Source organism: Populus nigra, chromosome 7, assembly GCF_951802175.1.
Source record: "Populus nigra chromosome 7, ddPopNigr1.1, whole genome shotgun sequence".
Classification (NCBI taxonomy): domain Eukaryota; kingdom Viridiplantae; phylum Streptophyta; class Magnoliopsida; order Malpighiales; family Salicaceae; genus Populus; species Populus nigra.
In genome coordinates, this window is record NC_084858.1 from 15,886,863 (window position 1) to 15,906,537 (window position 19,675).

The 19,675-nt window shown below is 34.7% G+C and overlaps 4 protein-coding genes across 8 annotated transcripts; 2 read left to right on the forward strand and 2 right to left on the reverse strand.

The window, feature by feature from the left end:
- Positions 1 to 581: 581 nt before the first annotated feature.
- LOC133698151 (plant-specific TFIIB-related protein PTF2) lies at positions 582 to 4,254 on the forward strand. 5 transcript variants are annotated; one of them, XR_009843021.1, is made up of 4 exons: positions 582 to 2,385; positions 2,803 to 3,660; positions 3,765 to 3,853; positions 4,045 to 4,254. XR_009843021.1 is itself a non-coding variant. In XM_062120986.1 (2 exons), the coding sequence occupies exon 1, from the start codon at positions 770 to 772 to the stop codon at positions 2,357 to 2,359; it is 1,590 nt and encodes a 529-aa protein (XP_061976970.1). In that variant the 5' UTR covers positions 582 to 769; the 3' UTR covers positions 2,360 to 2,385; positions 4,045 to 4,254. The 5 variants fall into 5 exon arrangements, 2 of the variants coding, with proteins under 2 accessions (XP_061976970.1, XP_061976969.1); XR_009843020.1 differs by having other exon boundaries at positions 2,803 to 3,853; XR_009843022.1 differs by lacking the exons at positions 3,765 to 3,853; positions 4,045 to 4,254 and having other exon boundaries at positions 2,803 to 3,010; positions 3,122 to 3,659.
- On the reverse strand, positions 2,931 to 3,341 carry LOC133700101 (uncharacterized). Its single transcript, XM_062123662.1, has one exon. It carries the CDS (start codon positions 3,339 to 3,341, stop codon positions 2,931 to 2,933), a length of 411 nt encoding a protein of 136 aa, XP_061979646.1.
- Positions 4,255 to 7,058: 2,804 nt separating the features above from the next.
- LOC133700103 (GDSL lipase-like) lies at positions 7,059 to 8,917 on the reverse strand. The gene is made up of 5 exons (XM_062123663.1): positions 8,671 to 8,917; positions 8,450 to 8,571; positions 8,096 to 8,326; positions 7,636 to 7,900; positions 7,059 to 7,282 (listed from the first exon to the last, which is right to left on the reverse strand). Exons 1-5 carry the CDS (start codon positions 8,915 to 8,917, stop codon positions 7,059 to 7,061), a joined length of 1,089 nt encoding a protein of 362 aa, XP_061979647.1.
- Positions 8,918 to 17,482: 8,565 nt separating this feature from the next.
- On the forward strand, positions 17,483 to 19,365 carry LOC133700104 (GDSL lipase-like). The gene is made up of 5 exons (XM_062123664.1): positions 17,483 to 17,729; positions 17,829 to 17,950; positions 18,094 to 18,324; positions 18,524 to 18,788; positions 19,142 to 19,365. Exons 1-5 carry the CDS (start codon positions 17,483 to 17,485, stop codon positions 19,363 to 19,365), a joined length of 1,089 nt encoding a protein of 362 aa, XP_061979648.1.
- The last annotated feature ends 310 nt before the right edge of the window (positions 19,366 to 19,675 follow it).

Here is a 19,675-nt window from a genome sequence, read left to right on the forward strand (position 1 = left end):
TTGTAATGTAATGTGATATATAATATTTTTATAAAAATATTTTTTAATTAAAAATATATTAAAATAATTTTTTATTTTTGATATCAATACATCAAATTTATTAAATAACAATTAAAAATATTAATTTAATATTTTTTCAAGAAAAAAGTAGTTTAAAAATCATTTTGATAAACAAATTGAACAACATGATGACATATTGAATAATCAAGAATAAATAAAAAATAAATATATTGAATTAAAATAATATAATAAAGATATAATAATTTAAGGGAATATTTAAAAGTATGGTAGCGGTTGTTTTTTAAAATGTTTTTCACTCGGAAATGTTTTAAATATATATATATATATATATATTTATATATTTTAAAAAATTATTTTTAATGATTTAAAATGATAAAAAAATTAATTTTTTAAAAAACATAATTTTAACTATATTTCCAAACACAAACTAAGTACATATATAATTTGGGCTTTAAACTAGGTAAAATCGATCACTAATTTAGAAATCATAGACACTCGAATGGACCCAAAAACTACGAGGACTAAAACATACGTTTTGGACAAGAGACAGAAAACCTAATCCAGCCGACCTGCGGAGATCTAAAACCTAACCAGACAAACAGTTAAACGCTGTCGCTTCCTTCTTCTCCTCCCTCTTCTTTCTTCAACAACAGACCCTCTCCACGCGATTCAAAATCCAAAATTTTTTCCATAGAAAATCAAATTTCTCAGCAACCAAACACCCTCAGAGAAAACCCAGTTCCCCAAAATGTCCTGCAAAGCTTGTGGGCTCAGAACCCTTATCAGGGACGATGCAACAGAGAACATGATATGTGATTCATGTGGTACAGTCCAGGATTTCGCCAACTATCAAGAACGTACCTTTAACATTAATGGGCCAACAGGTGTGTTTATAAGTATAGGCTCTTCAGGTTGTGGTAGTGTTTTGAATTATAGAGAGAAGAAGATTTATGAAGCAAATAATTTAATAGATGATATTGTTTTTAAGGTAGGGTTAACTGGTGGTTCAAAAGTTAGTGAAATTAGAGATATGATTAGTAAAGTTACTGATGGGGAGTTTGGTTCAAGTGAGAGTAGATGGTTTAGTATTTTTGTTGGTGCTTGTGTTTATGTTGTAATGAGGAATGGTGATAAAAGTTTGAGCATTGAGGAGGTGAGTAGTGTTGTTGGGTGTGATATTCATGAATTGGGGAGGATGGTCGTGAGGGTTGTTGAGCATTTGGGGATGAAGTTGCCAGGTTTTGATATAGTGGGCAGTTTTGAGAGGGTGGTTAGGAGTTTGTCGATTTTGGACAGGGTTGAGGGGGATGTGTTGGAGAGGATGAGGAAACAAGGTATTTTTTTAGTGCAATGTGCTGTGAAGTGGTTTTTGACTACAGGGAGGAGGCCGTTGCCGGTTGTTGTGGCTGTTTTGGTTTTGGTTGCTGAGTTGAATGGGGTGGAGGGGGTTAAGATTGAGGAGGTTGCCAGAGAGGTTCATGTTGCGGTGTCTACTTGTAGGTTGAGATACAAGGAATTGTTGGAGGTGATTGCTAAGGTAGCGCAAGAGATTTTGCCATGGGGGAAGGATGTAAATGTGAAGAATGCAGTGAAGAATGCGCCATTTGTGATTCGATATTTGGAGATGAAATGTATGTCGAAGAGTGGTGGGGGAAAAAAGGGTTTGGAGAGTACTGAGTTTGATTTGGGAGAAGTGGTTGGTGCGTATTTTAGTAAGAATGTTGTGGAGGATAGTTTGGAATGTGAGGATTTGCGGTATTTTGAGTTGGAAGATGCTATTGGGTTTGATAAGACTGGCATTGATGAGGTGGATAAGCTTCAGCTTTCACATGAATGCTTATCCATGGTTTATGACAAGTTCCTTATGGATGGTGGTTGTGGTAGATATATGGAAGAAAGTGGAAAGGTTCTTGGGAGGAAAAGGGAGAGAGAGCTTGAGATTCAGGCAACAGAATGGTGGAATGGAAAATCAGAGTTGAGCAAGAAGCTTTTGCTAAAACAGTTATTGGAGAAAGATATAGGATTTAGTGTTATGCCTCCATCTTTTGTCAATGGTTGTACAACAATTAAGAAGAGGAGAGCAAAGATAAATGCTGCAAAGCTGCGGATTGATAGGATTATGAATCCATGGAATACTGATTCAGGTAGTGGTAAAGTTTGCACTGTTGAAGGTGCACATGATCGGAAGAGGAAAAGAAAATCACTGGTAAAAGATATTGATTGGGAGGATTTTGTCATTGAGACCCTCCTTCTTCATCAGGTGAAAGAGGAGGAAATTGAGAAAGGGTATTACAACACCTTGATGGACGTGCATGTTTTCAATTCTGGTACTATGTGAGAGCTTACAGCACAGGAACCAAAAAGGTCAGGTTACAATTTTGTCTTTGTGGAAGCAATATTGAAGAGTTTTTTTTGGAGAGAATAGTCATGTGATATTTTTGGGGAGCAGATATGTTTTATATTTCTGCCAGAACTAGTGCTTCAATGTCTGTTTTTCATCTTTGTTGCAACCCCTATAAATCTATACAAGTTCAATACAAAATTATGGTATATAATGATTTCATTTTCTTGCTCTTTGTAGTTCTTTACGTGTTAACACAGTAATTGTGCCAATTATCATGATCAATGATTTCATTTTCTTGCTCTTTATAGTTCTTTACATGTTAACACAGTAATTCTGCAAATTGTCATGATCTTTTGCTGGGCATGAAGGACAACCATTGCCCTCAGAATTATAATTTGCTTTTATTGTCTTGTGAAATACTGTTTTGCATAGCTCAGCAATCCATGGTGAGAGAATTGCAAAATTAAGGAAATAAAATGCAACAAAAGGAAGCGCTATATTTAGGACATAGAGCTTGAGGAACTCTTGCAGGCAGCTAGTGAAACTACAAAACTCTTAACGTGCATTACTGACCAGCAGCAAATGCCTCGACTGGGAATGTTTTGGTGATGCCAGCAAGACTCTTGAAGTGAATTTTGCCAGTTGGTGGGTCATCAATGGTTATCTCATTTACTGGTGGCCATAGCATGAATTCCTTAGCTTTCACTCCCTTGAGTTTCCTTATCTGCTTTTTGCTGACATGACCATTTATATCAGTGTCATAGCTCACAATCTTGCTGGCTATCTTGAAGTTGTGTTCAACCTTCTTCTTTTGGACGATCCACATGTATCCAATACTCCTAACAAAACCAACTTCTATCACGTCTGCAAGAGGGAGAAGTCCCAGGGGAAGTCCAAACTCCTCAAGAAGAGAGATTGCCATTTTAAGCCCTTCCTGATGACCCTTTGCGACAACTCCTCCTTCCTTCTCAGCCATGGATGATGGTCTCTCTTTGGTTAGAATTCACTTTTGAGGCCAATTTGTTTGAATGGAGTTCCTTTGAAGGAGTACTTCTATTTAAACCCAGTGCTCACATGCATAAGACAAACTTAATGGAGAAACCAAAGTGACTTGCATTGAATTAACCACCACCAGAATTGGTTTTCACTTAAAAAATTGGCTGTTATCTTTATTGCTTAAATGTTTCTCCGCATTTATTTTGTAATGTTTATTATCTGTAACTTGTCCAATCTTGAACGGGAAAATTATTCTCCTATGCAATCTCAATAATGTTGTCTTTCCGCCCTGAACAAAGGTTTGTCAATTGCACTTCACTGTACTTCCTCCTACAAAAGCTTTATGTAAAAAGATGGCTGAATTGCTTACATTTTACATTTCTGTGTCCATTTTCATGTCAAGCACAAGGGATCCACTCAACTATTCTTAAAATTAAAATTCTCTGGGTCAAGAATATACTCGAGTAGAACCAAGAAGTCAGCCACTGTTCAGTAAGTGTGCTGCGTGGCAAATTGTGGGGCAGTTTCTGTAACTAATGTTTTCAAGTCTTTGTTTTGCCTGATTTCTATTTGCTGTTTCCTGCATTGTATTTTGTGATGCTCTTGAGGTTCGCATTTTATTTTGTAAAATATAATTTTTGCACGGAAGTTGGCTGCTTTGTGACCCGTGAATTGTAATACAGCATTCACTCGTCAACTGGGAAAGAAAACCTGTGGCAGGCCAAGGCCACAGTGGCACGATGGCATGCAGATCCAATGTTGAGCTTCATCTGTGGTTGTTACTGTTGGATTGTTCGATTGTAAGAATCATATACTACAAAGAAACTCGTCGCCTCTTTGTACATTGTTTCCTTTTGTACATGTGTTAATACAAGAGAAAAGTTCCTTAGCCATCGTCCTGGTTTCCTCTGCTTAAATGTGATCCATTTCTCTAAGGTAGCTAATTCCTTCATTGTTTTTTGTTTTTTTTAAATAATGGATGGTGAACCTATCGAGTCCAGACTGAATATGGCTAGTTCACAAGTGTCTTTTGTGTTTGGTAAAGCTAATATCAAAACCAATTTAAATTAAAAACCAACTAGAATTAACCTCTCCGCCATGGATTTTATAATTCACTAACTAGTTTAACAGCTATGTTTTTGTTGTTTTCTTATCTGATTCTTACTCTACAAGTTATTGAACATTTTTAATCTCACTATGTTAGAAAAAAAAAAAAGAAGAGCCCAAGACCCATTAAAACTCTGTTTTGAAACTCCGGCCAATCTTTTACCTTATAAAACTTTGGGTTTGGGTTTAAAACTCCCAAACCCTTACCATATCCACCCACTTGTAGGTTTCCAAGTTTAATTTTTTCGAGGTTTATGATATAAGCTCCTTCACTCCACTTCTTTCAAATCCTTGGAAAAATACCACCTTTAACCTCCCTCTAATCTCTATCATCTTCTCCGCCGCTACCACATCCCCTCTCCACCACCACAACCAACTCTATTTTTTCCATTTTATCCTTGTCCCATCTTTCTAAAACCCCACCTTTACCTTTATATCTCTCCCAACAACCCTTCTCCTCCTCTCAAACCTTAAACACTATCAACAATGAAAACCCAAATCCTGTAATTGCTTAATATCTATCTATAGAGCTTGTAAGAGATCAAAATACTGACTCTTTATCAATATCAGAAAGACTCCAACTTTCCTTCTCAGTTATTAAAGAACAACACTTTAACACCTTCTCTAGTGTAGGAAATGTTAAGGCCTCAGCCTCAATAACCAAGAAACTCAGAAGAATTGAGAGTAAAGAGGAAAAGAAGAGAAAAAAGAAGAAGAAAGATACAGAAAACTTGTCATTTCATTACTTGAAATACATGCTAAGACTACAAGCTAATTTGTACCTTGAATTTTCCATTCAAAAGTAATTCTCTAACTGCTTCTAACAATATGTTAGTTGTCAGCTATATCTCTAGTGATTATTATTTCGTTTTACGTGAGAATTTTTACAACTAATTACTGTCAACATTTATTTCATATGCTTGAACTACTAGCAAGAGCTATAACAATCAGCTTTTATTCGACGTGCTTGAACTATTGAAAATGTAACAATACTCCCCTGTTGAACAAATTCTTGACCTTAAGAATTAGTATAAAATTTTAGGAACTACTTACTCAGTTCATCAAGATCCTCCCAGGTAGAGTCTTCCTCAAATAGATTAGACCATTGTACTAATACCATTGTAACATCTTTGTTCGCTTTTTTCATCATCCTTCTGTCTATGATCATGGCTACTTTAATCATTTATTAAACACATCTAGTTAATTGCAAAGCCATTACTTATGAGAATAAACTCTTAGTCTCTAACTGGTGGCATGCTATTTTACATGCAACAAAACACACACACACACACACAGATATATATATATATATTAGGTCACCATCATATCATAAATTCTCTCAATTATAATTGGGTTTTGGTCATGAGCCAAACATTTCTCATTTAAAAATATTTGGTTATGCAATATGTTTTTCAATTTATTTGCAATGACATACGAAGATGGGTCCTTATAGGAGGCTGAGAATATATATTGGAATTGAGTCTCTATTAATAATTAAATATCTTGAACCCTTAACAAGTGATTCATTTACGATACGATTTATCGACTGTCATTTTAATGAGACTCTATTTCCAACATTAAAGGGAGAAATTAAACAACTGGATAATTATATTATATGGAATGCATTATTATTATTGAATTTTGATCCTCGTACAACATAATATGAACAAAAATTCAAAAAATATTTCGCTTGAAAAAAATATAACAAATCAGCTACAAGATGCATTAACTAATTCAAAAAGAATAACCAAATCTCATATATCAGATGTAAATGCTTTGACCCGAATTAAAGTCCTAATAGAACAATCCACAAAAATTATAGCAAATGAATCTAAGGTATGCCAAAAGCGTTGTAGATCAACAAGTCAAAAGACAAAAATTCTCGAAAAAAGAGTAAATAATCAAGTTGGCATTATCGAGGAGGCAAACATTCATAAAAATATAGACATAACTAATCATAAAATCCTAGAACAGGTTTCGGTAACCCTAAAAGATTTTATATTGATAAAACACTTCAATTATGTAATCTAATGGTTGTTTGATCACTTAATGTGAAAATGAACTCTCTTAAACCTCAAAAGGATAATAAAGAATTATATAATCCTTAAGTACCATACCTTAATGAAATTAATGTGCTAATATATCTTGCTAATAATAGACAACATGATATAGCGTTCTTTAAGAATTTGCTATCAAAATATAATTCTTCTCCTACCAGGAGACATTGGAATGCAGTTAAGCAAATTTTTTCGTTACCTACAAGTAACTATGGATACAAGTCATTTCATTCAAATAATATTAATCATTAATTAGTAGGGTATGTTAATACAGGATATCTTGTATTATTCAGGCTACACATCTTTTTGTTAACACTATGATATAACTATTTGTGTTAAGTTTATTTGAGATTGACTAGTTCAATCTTGGTTAAATCCAACTTGATCTTAATAATCAAGTGGACAAAGAAATTCACAAGCCATAGATCCCCAAAACTTGAAAGCTTTATTACTGGACAATTACGTACAAGATATCGATCATGCTCCTTAATTTTTGGAAAACTAATATTACATTCGGTCAAGAATAACTTTATCTATATTTTCTTAAGTAGTGTTTTAAGATTGTAAGGCTTCACTTTATCGGCTCTTCCACTCCACATTAGCTTTGCAAATTGGTAGTTGGCCTTTTCTGTTGGATGAACCCCATCGAAAAACAAGTAGTCGTTGACATTATCACATACTGTTTTTGGGCAGCAACCAGTAAGGTTTCCTTTGTATGGACCCGTACCACAACATGCCACCTTACCCTCCTTGAAACCTTCACAAAATTTCAATTACATGTTAGAAATTAGAATAGACAAAGGAAACCGTGCAGGCTGAAGTAGCTAGAGAAGGCTTGGAAAGTATTTATATATATTTATCTTTCTTTTCAAAAAAGGTGTAGGGAAACTTTATGAGAACCCACCCGGCCCAAGATCCAAATTGTGTAGGTTGATTCAGATCATTAGGTCAATCCAGATTATCATTCTAATAGCTTAAAATAATATCAACTTGGTATAAAAAAAACTACTTCAAAATAAAACCTCGCTCGAGCCACCAACAAGTTACCAAATTGTTTTGTTGGGCTAGGTTTTATAAGTATGAATTTAAAGCACTAGTAGATAGGCGTACCGTATTTCGAGGGGTTGTCAATTCTTTCCTTCGAAGCTGCGAAGAGATCAAAATTGGAATACTTGAATCCTTCGAGCTTTCTCTCAAGTTTTTTGAGGGCTTTAGCCAGTGCTTTATTATGGAGTTCTGCAAGCACCGTAACTTCATCCATGCATCCTGATCCGTTAATGTTCTTGGCCTCATTAAGTGCTCTCAGGAATGGAGAACAGCCCACATCACCCAAATTGGAAAATCCAAATTTCCTTCCTCCCATGTTATGAATTTCCTGATACACCAAAGTACAACCATTATCTATATCTACTAGTCAAATTTGAAGGAAAACATAATGACTTGAGCAGTTGAGTGAAGTTCCCAGAATAATTTTATATTATTCCTTAACAATCCTTTGAAAAAATAAATAAATTATAAATAAAAAAATAGAGGAGGTGCCTGCGTTATGTTACCATGACATGTTAATTACCTGGATCGCATCTGTCAGGTTGCCGATAACCGTCTTGACATACTCTTCCCTTGTGTAGGACGGGTGCTCGGTGGTCTTGTGGGTGGCAAATGTTATGTAATCACTGCTTCCTATGCTAAACATATAAAGAGCTCTAGACAGCAACGTCTTCGTTTTTGCTTCACCAAGTTTGACGTTCAAGTGCTTCTTCGTATACTTGAAAAAACTTAGCTGAGTTTTAAGGCCTATGGTCTTCAGAAGGGAAATAAAAATAATCTTGTTCAAATTAACAATATCATGAATAATAGTAGTAGACAAGCCTAAGCCGTCCCACGAAGAAAAAGAAAATACATCACACGAGGCTAGATCACATACCATTCCTACATTAGTTTCAGTCAGAGCACCAGCTCCGGCTGATGCAAAATTCAATCCAGTTGTGAACTCATTGTTACCAGGACTTAGATATGGTGGAATTAATGGTAACTTGGCAAACCCGGCTACAAACACATTTGGAAGAGTCATATTCTAATAATTCATTTCATAAAATAATAATAAAAACAAAGAAAAATGTTGCTAAGGATTTTATTTCTTTTTACCAATAAAATCTGGGACTAATCGACCGTTAGAAGCCCTTCCTGTTGCGTTCTTAAAGAAGGTTTCCCCGTATGGCAAAAAGTTTGCTTTGATTGCAGTTTCCATATAGTTGTTATTTCCAACATCATTCCATGAACCACCAAAAATAAATAAAGCATTACGAGAGTGACTACGACAGCTTGTTGCCACTAGAAGGCTTGCAAATAACACCAAAAAGAAAGAACAGTTATTGAATCTGAGGTCTGCCATATTTCACTTAGAATAAAAGGTGGTGGTTGTTTGACAATACTATTCTGCTTTCTTCTGAATTTATAGAAGAATGTGGTGCATTTCTTGTTACATTTCCCTTTGAATTCTCCTAATTTCTAGTAAAAAGAAGAGGAAAAGAGCTAATTACAAGTTGGGACACACTGGCAAAAGGATAGACCAATGGGATTGCTTCGGGTGGCAACAAGGAGCTGTTCATATTTTGGAAAACAAAATCCCAAGTGTTCTGGGTTGTAATCATTTATATAATTTTTGTGTTTACTGCTGGGATAGGTGGATTTACAAGTGTTTTTTTTAATTATATTTTATATATAAACCCTTTAAAAAGTTATTATGTTTTAAGTGGTTAACTTACAGTTATTCCTTCCTTTTCTCTTGCGTATCATAGGCAAGATTAGAAAAAAGAAGAATTATATATATATATATATATATATATATATATATATATATATAATTGATGAGATATATATATAATTGATGGCTCATTTCACTACCAAAATTTTACATTTTACTGACAGGATATTCCATCAGTAGTTAGACAATGATTTCGTAAGTATGACTTTTACTGACAGGTTCACAGACAATTATTTTTCATCGAAAAAACTTTCCTTGATGATTTACTGATAGAAAAAATGCACCAAACAAAAAAAAATTACTTGTTTTATAACGTCGGTATTCCTATCGATAAATATGACATTTCACCGACAAAAAACACCATTTGTAATTTCATCAGTGAAATATTTAATATTACCAACGATTTAATTCCGTCGGTAATTAAATAGTGGCAATGACATTTCCAGTCATTCATTTTCAACTTTCTAAAATATATTGATGAACTTAATTTATTAGTAAGACTATCAGTAATTTTAATAAAATATTTTTTAAAATATAATAAATTGACTAGAAAATAATTAAAATAAAATAAATTAAAATAAAAACCAAATATTTATTACATATTTAAAAATTTATCAATTGAAATACAATTCATCTAGAACAGAGGGGATGGAGGAGGACGCGAGTGTTTGTTGAGACCATGAGGCCAATAAGAGGGAGCACATGTACCACTCTTATGTGATTTCACCTCCATATACATTCTCTGGAGTTTGGTCATCTCAGCACTAAGTCGTTCTATTTCAACCATAGTTTTTAAACCCGGCTCGATGGCCAGCCTAGTCCAAGGCTCGGGTTTTGGGTTTTGACCAGATCATCGGCTTTTAACAGGGTCACTGGGTCAATCCCTATTTAAAAAAAAATTCAAAACGGCGTTATTTTAGTATAAAAAACAAAAGTCAATGGATTGCAACCGGGTTTTCCTGAGTCACCGGGTCAACCCGCCGGGTCACACCGGGTCATGACTTTTTTTATTTTTTCTTCAACCCGGCCCGGTTCCAGCCTTGGGTCCCGGGTCGACCTGTCGGGCCGGGTTTCAAAACTATGGTTTCAGTAGTACGATGGATTGTCTGAGCTTCAACTGATTGGTTTAAAATCTCCTCAAATTATGAAGTTTGAGTGCTCAGAACCAATTGCGAGCATCGAGCAGTTAAAACACTTCGGGTCATCAGCAAGTCCTTGGCTGTAGTGTTTTAGATATTCTAAACCTTATTTTTATTGGGTCCACTGGACGATCTTGCCTCATACCAAATAAAAATATTGTTTTGGTTTTTTTCTGAGTCTCATACCAAAAATCATAGAACCTAAATGATAGAAATGAATTATCGACTAACAAATTAAAAATAAAATTTTACCATTTATATTAAAAATTTATATTTTGATTTCAATCTCACCTATTTGCATTATAATTATCCTAAACCCTCTTAACAATAACATTGTCAACCCTATCGTAGTAAAACTTTTTCTTGCATGTCAAATTTTTAAAAGTATTAGTTCATTAATATTAATAAACTAACCAAATTTACATAACAAAAAAAATTATTTATTATTAACCTTCAACTTTCTGAACCATACATCAATCATGGGTTTTCATTTGGAATTTTTGAAAACCTGACTCCTTAAAACAATGTCACTTTCATTGATGATTTCATCACTGATGTTATCTTTCAAGCAGCCTCAACATTTATAAACCTAAAATTGCATTCGTTAATTGAAATTAATTTTTCAAAAATTATTAATTGTGTATTATTTTTTAGTTGTGCATGAAAAGATAGCAAACTTACATTGAATGGTCGGGCTTTCACTAGGGAAAGTACTTCCTAGTAAATGGATCTCACTCTAAAGCAACCCCCCCGGCATGGCGGCATCGAACTCGATAAGCCCATGTCGAGAGTGGCTGCCTATGACTCAGGTGCCTTTTCATGGTTGGCACCTAACAACTCATGGTCATCGAAAGTGCTATTAGAAGAACTAGCAGTGATCTTGTCCATACGACACACTACACAAACCTTATTGTTATATGTCTTTCTATCCTGGCAATATTCTTTAGTATGAAAAACATGTTCATTGACTAAATACCCCTTATAGCACTTCACATTTCTTTCAGGACCCGGACATATTAAATTCGAAGTAACACCATCATTTCCTTCCAATTGATAAACTTGGTACATGAATTGCAACCATTAACAATTAAAGAGAAATATGCAATGAAATTGTGTATTAAGAGAGATAATAATAATTAAACAGTCCTTACATATGTTCTGAACCATGTGGAGATTCTTCATCTTGTAATCAAAAGATTTGAGATGTAATCAGTTGTGAGTTTTGGGATGGTAAAAATTGATGATATTGCAAATGAGGAATTATTCAATATATTAGTTTATAATAGTATAAGAGATAAATTGTTTGAAAGTAATAGCATGTTAATTATTATACTTACTGAATAAAAGATCTTAGCTCAATGTAGTTAAATAACACATAATTATGTGCATGTCTAAATAAAATTTCTGATAGTATCTTCCACTCATATCATTTTTGTATAGGTCGTCTAAGATGGGAAAATATTGACAAGTTCTCACTCGAAGACACTTCGCTATCATCATCATGGCTTGGAACACGATTGATTATTGTTCTCAAGTAAGGCTTGAAATAAGACGAGATAAATGTAGAGATCAATTCGACAATATAAGCCTCGCATATTGAAGCCTCAACATGCACCTTGTTTTTTTACTTTTCTTTTAAGGTTGAACAAGTATTTGAATGGAATTAAATGAATGTTTTGAATTTTAAAAAAGAAGACAATAAAAATTTAATTATGATGCATGTGTAATCCCTAATCTCTTGAATGGATACATCCATCTATATTAGATTGAACCTCCAACTTTTACCTCCTTTTAGTGATAACGCACAGGTTTTATAAGCTAACAAGCGTTGACATCTTTTGTTTTTACTTATATTAGTCCCATAACGTAATTCAACATTGGTTTTTGAAAAAAAATAGGTTTCGTGATTTTCTTCATTTTCCTTCGTTATAGGGTTATCCCGATCTCATAACTTGACCTATGAGTTTGGCGAGTTAACCCGAGTGGGCTCAAGCCTTCTTTTAGCTTATAATTGCTATTTTTTAATTCTTTCCATCTCATGATTCAACATTGATTTTTCTTAAAAATTAGGTTTTGTTATTTTCTTTGTTTTACTTTTTGTCAAGTTATCCCGGTCTCATATATAACATGATCCTATGTACTTGTTATTTGAAAAGATAGTTAAAATCCTATGTCTATTCCAATTTCTAACATGTAATTTTAATTCTGTGAAGGTTTTAAGGAGGGTAAGGTGGTATGTTGTGGTGCGGGTCCTTACAAAGGAAACCTTTCTGGTTGCCGTCCATGAACAGTATGTGATAATTAATGTCAATGACTGCTTGTTTTTCGATGGGGTTCATCCAACAGAAAAGGCCAACTACCAATTTGCAAAGTTAATGTGGAGTGGAAGTGCCCATATAGTGAAGCCTTACAATCTTAAAACACTACTTAAAAAAATATAGATGAAGTTATTCTTAACCAAATGTAATATTAGTTTTTCGAAAATTAAGGAGCATGATCGATATCTTGTAATTATCCAGTAATAAAGCTTTCAAGTTTTAGGGATGTATAGCCTGTGGATTTCATTGCCCACTCGATGATTAAGATCAAGTTGGATTTAACCAAGATTGAACTAGCCAATCTCAAATAACCTTAACACTAATAATGATATCATAGACATGAACTCATGGTCTCTAATGTGTTTGAAGATGACAACATGCTTTCTGTGACATATGATGGTTCATCTCAGCAACGAGATTCTTTACGCACTTTGGAAATTCATCCTTCTCAGTATAGGAAAGCTGCTACAGTAAATACATTTTTTAACAAATTTATAAGTTAAGCACATACATGCGTATTATTTAGATACTGAGTTGATCAATGAAGATTACGTTGTGCACACATTAAACTAATTATATTAACGCTACATTATTATCCAAAACTCACTTTTTTTTTTCTAATCTTGTCTCTAGTTAACAAGGAGAAAGGAAGGAATATCATAAAGTTAACCACTTAATGTTGATGTTGAGATAGGAAAAGGTTCCTAGATGAAGAAAAAAAATTTGTGTTTAAAATCTTTATTTAATTAGTTAATTAGAACCTTATTGAACTAGTATATTTGGAAACCTTATTTGATTAGGATAGTTTGAGCTTGTAATTTCCTTATAAATATAAGGGCCTTGTATGTAGAATTTAAATTTGTGTTGAATATTAATGAATAAGAGCTTAGGCAATTAAATATTTGAGTGTTTAGTGTTGTTACTCAATTTTAGACCCCATATGCTGGAGATGGTGTATACCCGTTTTGAACCGAGTGTAGAAGTTTACTCATGTTTGCTAGAAAATTGACAAAAGCGGAGGATAAAGAAATATTTTTTTCGAACCCTGTTTGAGCTGTTTTCTGCTCCTTTTATCCTTCCCCTTTACTGCCAAAATCATCAGGTTTTCTTAGATTAATCAGGAGTCTTCATAATGCTAAATTCATTCCTTATTTATCTAGTCTTTAAGGTTGGATAAATCCCTCAGAATTTGCACTAAAAAAAACTGGTTCTGCTGCTGTCGTAATTTTTTTTGTTCCAACTTAGGCTTTAATTCTAACTTGGTTTCATACGATATCTAACTATCCTAGCTATATTATGTCACTCATGACATGTTGAACCACACCTTTATTGGGTCCTAGGGATCACTGTTCTTAGGGCAGACTCTCAGTCAGATTTTGATGCTCGGCATTGTCAGATCAAGAAAACCTTTTTGACCAATCAGATTCTTGCCGGATTCTGTTATCTAAAACTATTTTATCTCACTTTGAATCTTTCATCAAAGTTGTATTCCGGGACACGTAGATGAATTTGGGCTTTTGAATTGCTTGATTTTGATATGAGAAGCTCAAGATATTCCTGTTTGAAATCTAGTGTGAAAACATAGAATCCTGTCGTGAGAAGGTTTCCAGCTGAGTTTGGTTGCAATTCTGTTATTCAAAATGAATTGATCTCACTTCGAATCCTTCATCAAAGTTGTAGTCCGGGACATATAGATGAATTTGAGCTTTCGAATCGCTTGATTTCGATATCAGAAGCTCAAGATATTCCCGTTTGAATATCTAGTGTGAAAGTAGGGATTCTTGCCGCAAGAAGGATTTTTGCCCAAGTTTGCAGGACTGATTCGAAGGATTTTTTTTGGACCAAGGACTGAATCAAAAAGTGCTAAAATGAGGGATTGAATTGAAGAAGGATATTGAAAGCTGGAGAGGGGGGCTGGATCATCATAAATGACAAAATTTTTACCACACCGAATGTTGTAACTTATTTTTGGGTCCCCACACAAAAATATAAATATAAATATAAATATATAGCCGAAAGAAATTAGAAAAAATAATAGAAGGTTGGAGCGCTCAGAAAAGGATCAGAAAAATTGATTAAGGAGGTTCAAAAATATAAGGATTGAAATTTTTTACAGTATATACTTGAATGATGAGAGCCCTGTTGGAAAAGAAAATTTAATTTGAAGAGAAAAGTTCAAAATTGGATGTTTATGGACTCAATTGGATTTTATTGAAGGTTTAATTGAATTTATAGAGGGTTTGATTGCAAGGAAAATTGATTTTTTAACTCAATTTGGGCTTTAATTGGAAGAAATTAAAGTTCTGGGGTCAAATTATAATTTTTGAGAGTTGATTTGGTTAAATCAGGGGCTTAATTGCATAAATATTGAAGTTTAATGGCCAATTAGGGACTTAATTGAAAAAATCCGAAACAAAGGATCAAATTGGAAGAGGCGCGTAAATAGAGGGCCTGTAATTGATCGATTCAGGGACCAAATTGAAGAAATTGAAAGTTTATTAATCAATTGAGGGTCAAAATGCACAAATTCAAAAACAAGGACTGAAGTGAAAAACGCTGCCAACTATAGGGGCTGCTACTGAAATTAGCAAGGATGCAATTGAATTAATTCTTAAAATCTAAATTGCATTGTGAGGACTTAAAAGAACAAAGGATAAATTAAGGACTGATTTGGAAAAAATATGTTGGCGCCACATTTAAATGAAACGACGCGTTTTGTATAAAACAACGCCGTTTCATGTTAAAAAAAAAGCAGAACAATGTCGTTTTGAGTGACACTGTTCTTCTTTCTCCTTCCCCTGGACGTGCAGCAGGGGAAGGTAGGCCGTTTTCTTCCTCTTTTTTCATTAATTCCTGCGAGTTGCGTGCCCTGCAGAAGACTTGAAACCCCAAGCACCTTGATGATGAGAAGTCAGGGGCGCGCGCCTTGCCATCCAACCCGGCACTGTGGCAGGGCAGCAAAGCCTTGCTCCCCATGCGCTGCCATAGGGTGGCAATAGGACGCCCCTGCTCCCTTTTGCCCTATAAATCCCCTCCAACGCCAGCATGCGGGGGAGAGGAGAGAAGAGGAGGACGAAGAGGAAAGTGATCGAAAATAGAGTAACGAAATAGAGAGAGAAAAGAAAGATTAAGGGGAAGCTTAAAACCGGGGAGGGAAATTTTTTTGAAAACAAAACCGAGAGGACAAAGGGACAACCACTGGTAAACAAAACAGAGAAAGAAAGAACGAAAAAAATAGAGGAGAGGGGAAGAGGAAGAATCTCTCTCTCCAACGCTTGAAACAGCGGCACCGTTGCTTGGAGCCGCTGTCCGTGAGCCATGACACCGCCACTAGCCTCCACCGCAGCACCGCCAACGAAGTAGCCAGACCAGCAACGCACCGCCTTCTCTGTACCAGGTAACTTTTCTTTCCTTACCGCTTTTAGTTAATTCTTGGCTTCATCTCCTCCTGCATGTAGAACGAAATATCGTTCTGCATGCAGGGGGATGGAGGGGAAAATAATTCCCCTCCCTGTTTTTACCTTCCTGGGCTAAGCCGGTTCTGGCCCAGCCTTTATGTATGGGCCGGGTCCAGCCCATACCCGAAGAAGCAGAGTGAACTGTTGGGCCAAGATCGACCCAACCCCTTTTTGGCTGAGTCCGGCCCAGTCCAACCCACTTAATATTATATATTATATATTATAATGTTTACACACACACACACACACGCATATATATAAATAAAAATAAAAAAATTCTGGAAAATCCTTGAAAAACTTTTTGTTGATTTTCTTCCATATTTTTATTGCTTAATATTGGTTTGTATTTTTATATCTAAAGATACAAATCCAATATTAAGATACCCGGTTTTCATCAAGACATCAAAAAAAATATATATATATTTTTTTAATGCATGCGGCCTAGTCTCTCCAATATATATATATAAAATCATCACATCATATTTTCATACAACAAAGGAAATTTCAAAAAAATATATGTATTAGCATGCATTTTGGCTTTAATAACCAGTTTATTCAAGCCATGAGAACTAGGCCAATATTTTAAAAATTTCAAAAAAATTATTTTGTTTTCTTTTAATATCTGGGGTTCCGACCTTATACGTAAGACGCATTTTGGATATTAAATTCTTGTGTTGAGGTCAGAATTACCTGATAAGATAAGGATTTCCTTACCGAGGAGGACTTTTTTTAAACCATACCAACAACTAGGAAACAAGAAAAGATCTTAGATTTTATCAGACAATAAAACAACGTAGCTTATCTTAGGTAGGGCGTATTTGGGGTGCTAATACATTTCCTTTACGCAACCAGTCTCATACCCAATCTCTGAGACTAGTTAGGGTTCTTAATGATCAAAATACCTGGAAACAATAAAACAATAAAACATAATAACTTTTTAAAGGGTTTATATATAAAATATAATAAAAAAAAACACTTGTAAATCCACCTATCCCAGCAGCAAACACAAAAATTATATAAATGATTACAACCCAAAACACTTGGATTTTGTTTTCCAAAATATGGACAGCTCCTTGTTGCCACCCGAAGCAATCCCATTGGTCTATCCTTTTGCCAGTGTGTCCAAACTTGTAATTAGCTCTTTTCCTCTTCTTTTTACTAGAAATTAGGAGAATTCAAAGGGAAATGTAACAAGAAATGCACCACATTCTTCTATAAATTCAGAAGAAAGCAGAATAGTATTGTCAAACAACCACCACCTTTTATTCTAAGTGAAATATGGCAGACCTCAGATTCAATAACTGTTCTTTCTTTTTGGTGTTATTTGCAAGCCTTCTAGTGGCAACAAGCTGTCGTAGTCACTCTCGTAATGCTTTATTTATTTTTGGTGGTTCATGGAATGATGTTGGAAATAACAACTATATGGAAACTGCAATCAAAGCAAACTTTTTGCCATACGGGGAAACCTTCTTTAAGAACGCAACAGGAAGGGCTTCTAACGGTCGATTAGTCCCAGATTTTATTGGTAAAAAGAAATAAAATCCTTAGCAACATTTTTCTTTGTTTTTATTATTATTTTATGAAATGAATTATTAGAATATGATTCTTCCAAATTTTTTTGTAGCCGGGTTTGCCAAGTTACCATTAATTCCACCATATCTAAGTCCTGGTAACAACGAGTTCACAAATGGATTGAACTTTGCATCAGCCGGAGCTGGTGCTCTGACTGAAACTAATGTAGGAATGGTATGTGATCTAGCCTCGTGTGATGCATTTTCTTTTTCTTCGTGGGACGGCTTAGGCTTGTCTACTACTACTACTATTATTATTCATGATATTGTTAATTTGAATTTCTTCTTAACAAGATTATTTTTATTTCCCTTCTGAAGACCATAGGCCTTAAAACTCAGCTAAGTTTTTTCAAGTATACGAAGAAGCACTTGAACGTCAAACTTGGTGAAGCAAAAACGAAGACGTTGCTGTCTAGAGCTCTTTATATGTTTAGCATAGGAAGTAGTGATTATATAACATTTGCCACCCACAAGACCGCCGAGCACCCGTCCTACACAAGGGAAGAGTATGTCAAGACGGTTATCGGCAACCTGACAGATGCGATCCAGGTAATTAACATGTCATGGTAACATAACGCAGGCACCTCCTCTATTTTTTTTATTTATAATTTATTTATTTTTTCAAAGGATTGTTAAGGAATAATATAAAATTATTCTGGGAACTTCACTCAACTGCTCAAGTCATTATGTCGTTTTCCTTCAAATTTGACTAGTAGATATAGATAATGGTTGTCCTTTGGTGTATCAGGAAATTCATAACATGGGAGGAAGGAAATTTGGATTTTCCAATTTGGGTGATGTGGGCTGTTCTCCATTCCTGAGAGCACTTAATGAGGCCAAGAACATTAACGGATCAGGATGCATGGATGAAGTTACGGTGCTAGCAGAACTCCATAATAAAGCACTGGCTAAAGCCCTCAAAAAACTTGAGAGAAAGCTCGAAGGATTCAAGTATTCCAATTTTGATCTCTTCGCAGCTTCGAAGGAAAGAATTGACAACCCCTCGAAATACGGTACGCCTATCTACTAGTGCTTTAAATTCATACTTATAAAACCTAGCCCAACAAAACAATTTGGTGACTTGTTGGTGGCTCGAGCGAGGTTTTATTTTGAAGTAGTTTTTTTTATACCAAGTTGATATTATTTTAAGCTATTAGAATGATAATCTGGATTGACCTAATGATCTGAATCAACCTACACAATTTGGATCTTGGGCCGGGTGGGTTCTCATAAAGTTTCCCTACACCTTTTTTGAAAAGAAAGATAAATATATATAAATACTTTCCAAGCCTTCTCTAGCTACTTCAGCCTGCACGGTTTCCTTTGTCTATTCTAATTTCTAACATGTAATTGAAATTTTGTGAAGGTTTCAAGGAGGGTAAGGTGGCATGTTGTGGTACGGGTCCATACAAAGGAAACCTTACTGGTTGCTGCCCAAAAACAGTATGTGATAATGTCAACGACTACTTGTTTTTCGATGGGGTTCATCCAACAGAAAAGGCCAACTACCAATTTGCAAAGCTAATGTGGAGTGGAAGAGCCGATAAAGTGAAGCCTTACAATCTTAAAACACTACTTAAGAAAATATAGATCGATTTCTGGTTATTGTCAGTAATAAAGCTTTCAAGTTGATTATTAAGATCAAGTTGGATTTATTCTTAACCAAATGGCTTGTGAATTACTTTGTCCTCTTGATTATTAAGATCAAGTTGGATTTATTTTTCATTGTAGTTTCAAATTTTCATGCCAAGGGCCAAAATATATATCATGCAAAATTGAATATGCCACCTAGCTATGAGAGGAAATAAAGAATTTTATTGATAAGTATTGTATCAGAAATTCAGGTAACCTATTTATACTAGTTTTATAGATTAAAATTCATAAAAATAAAATAAAATAA